Here is a 2,584-nt window from a genome sequence, read left to right on the forward strand (position 1 = left end):
GTCGCCACGTGGGGGCGCTGGAGCCCAGGAAGCCGGGAAGACGCCCTCAGGTCTAGGGCCATGTCCATCAGGGTGCCGCCCCCTACCCTCTCTGCCATTGGTCTAGATATGGCCAAGGAGCCTGAGCGTGTCTCACAGCCTAGGGGTCCCATGTATTGGGCTGATCTCCGTGCACATTCTCCTAGCCTCTCTGGAACCCCCTTCTTCAGCCTCAAGGCACCCGCCACACACCAGTCCCCCCCCTGCTGACCATTCCACTCTCATCTTACCCCAAAGAGCTAGCGAGCCCCAGCCGGTTACTACAGCCCGGGCCGCCTTTGCGCACCACTTGCTGTGCTATTATGCCCGGTCCCTTCGAATCTGCCACAGCTCGGGGTCATGGCCAGGGCCAAGAGGAGCAAGAGAGGCGGCCAGAGGAAGGCAGCAGCGTCCCGGGACTCCGGACTTTCTTAGCTGGGAGCCCAGGTGCTCAGGGGGCAGTGGCCACACGGCCTGTCGTGATGCTGTGCACGGCTGGGACTTTGCAGCCACCAGTTGGCACACCAGGCGAAGAGGTCACCCTCTACGTGGTGGAGGCAGTGGACGACAGCGGGGCCCTGGTAGACGGAGATGAGGCGGGGATCTGGCGGGAGTGCCAGCTGCTGGTGAAAGACATCATGGAGGAGGGGGAGGTTGTGGCCGATGAGGTGTGGGATCGGGGGTCCTGCCAGGAGATGGAGGAGAAGACGGTGGAGCAGGGCCTGGAAAGATCCAGAGGCGTGAGTGAGCAGCCGGCGCTAGATATGCTACAGGCACTGTGCGCCCTGCAGTTGAAAATGAGCTCCCAGCATGAGGAAAACTGCCGGGCCTACGTTCGGTTCATGTACATGAACCATCTGAGGAGGAAGCATCACTTGGCTTGGAGAAGTGCCATCCCCAAGGGCATCCCTGGCTTCTGGGCCAAAGCTGTATCCTTCCTGCTGCTCCTAGAGGTCTGCCTCTCAGGAAGAGGAGGAGGAAGTGGAGCAGAAGCTGGAGCATGTGCCTGGCGGGAGGGGTGGCGGGTTGGGGGCGGGTATGGGGCGAGGGCACAGGAAAGGTGACAAAGCCCGTTGAGGGAAGTGTGGTCCTGGGCAGTGGCAGGTTCCAAAGGCACAGCCAAGTAGAATTCGGGTAGAGCAACACCTATAAATGTCACAGCCATGACTCTGGGTTTCCCCTTCATGCCTGCGTCTGAGGAGGACCAGCACCCGAGGCCTCTAGGTCAGGATGACCAGAGAAAGTACACTAGAGCAGCAACTGCAGACATTTATTGTTGTAAATGTGGATGATCCCCAGAAATAGCTGAGAAAAGGGTCTCACATACACACAGACACCCACTCACAGTGATACACACACATTCAGACACACACATTCAGAAACACACACACACCCCAGTTTCTTTCAGATACGGTGTCACAAGGACTGCAAGTCCGAACCATGTTACCAGTGACATGCAACTACCCAGCAAACACGGGCCAGGAGGGAGGCAGTAGAGGTCAGAAATAGCCCCTGGTTGCGAGATGCAGACCACCTGAGCTGCAGAACAGCAGAGAACCCAGAGCCACAAGCATGTCTGATGGTATGGCAGGGCCTGAAGACGTCAGTGGTGGCCGGGGAAGTGGGAGTGCCCAGCATCCTTGCAGATGCCTGATCCAGTGTCCTTCTTCCAGCCCAGACTAGGGCTGTTGCTCCTGGCTCTACTTGGCCTGGCATGTGGCCTGAATGGCTCCGTGACCTAAAGCAGATTATGAACCACCCTCAAGTGTCCATCGTAATCAGCACCCAAGATGAAGACTTTCTTAGCTACATGATTGACTTCAAGGACAGTGAGGGAGGCTTAAGATGGGTGCGTTTGGCACTTGACAAGGAGCTGGGGGATGGTGTTATCCATGGGCCTGTACTGTGAGACTTTGGAGAGGTGTCATGTAGGCTGTTAATGCCTGCCTGGGAGGCAAGCTGAGGCCCCTCAATGCTTGAACCTTTTCCCTACTCCCTGTGCTGGCAGGGCCAGGTGCGGAGCCATCCGCGGCCCCGCTTCAAGCTGATCTTCACCTTTTGGAACAACTCGAACTTCTGTAAAATGGTGATTGTTAAGGACTATTACCTTGAGATCACTGGTATACGTGGCTCCTAGGGTGTTGAGTGTGGGTGTGCAAGGGGGCTGGGGTGTGGGGGGTGGATGCTTCAGCTGCGGCATCTACCCCTGTCTCCCATGTCTTTCTACAGGATATAGGGTACGTCGTTCCACTCCAGTCCACTGGTTCTGGGACTTTGAACGGGGAGCACACAGCCACAGGCTGGACACCAGGAGCCTTACCTTTCTCAATTGGCTGTCAGGCCACAACTGCCCAGAATCAAACAGGATTGCTGATTGTTTTGTGTGGGCCTGCGCACAGTTAGTGATTGATGTTGGAACTCTTGGCTTCTGACAGGAGGGTTAGGGGCCTGGTCAGCCCCAGGCTGACCTTGCTCTTATTGCCATCAGCTCATTGGGCAGGACGTGTGGGATGATCCCCCGATGTACTACCCCAGGGAGGAATTTTGTGCCATGAGAGGTAGCTGA

General features: G+C 57.1%; 1 protein-coding gene across 1 annotated transcript; it reads left to right on the top strand.

The window, feature by feature from the left end:
• Window positions 1-278: 278 nt before the first annotated feature.
• On the top strand, window positions 279-2,584 carry LOC110143874 (testis-specific Y-encoded protein 1-like). Its single transcript, XM_020903635.2, has 6 exons — window positions 279-465; window positions 535-947; window positions 1,766-1,867; window positions 2,027-2,138; window positions 2,248-2,399; window positions 2,507-2,584. The coding sequence occupies exons 1-6, from the start codon at window positions 342-344 to the stop codon at window positions 2,582-2,584; spliced, it is 981 nt and encodes a 326-aa protein (XP_020759294.2). The 5' UTR covers window positions 279-341.

The sequence above is a fragment of the Odocoileus virginianus genome, unplaced genomic scaffold, assembly GCF_023699985.2.
Source record: "Odocoileus virginianus isolate 20LAN1187 ecotype Illinois unplaced genomic scaffold, Ovbor_1.2 Unplaced_Contig_32, whole genome shotgun sequence".
Taxonomy (NCBI): domain Eukaryota; kingdom Metazoa; phylum Chordata; class Mammalia; order Artiodactyla; family Cervidae; genus Odocoileus; species Odocoileus virginianus.

Excerpts from the sequence above, each read along its gene's own strand:
- LOC110143874 (XM_020903635.2), top strand. The coding sequence starts at position 342 with ATGCCCGGTCCCTTCGAATCTGCCACAGCTCGGGGTCATGGCCAGGGC. Across the intron at positions 466-534 it reads TTTCTTAGCTGGGAGCCCAG|TTGGCACACCAGGCGAAGAG; the intron begins GTGCTCAGGGGG and ends TGCAGCCACCAG. Across the intron at positions 2,139-2,247 it reads CTATTACCTTGAGATCACTG|GATATAGGGTACGTCGTTCC; the intron begins GTATACGTGGCT and ends GTCTTTCTACAG.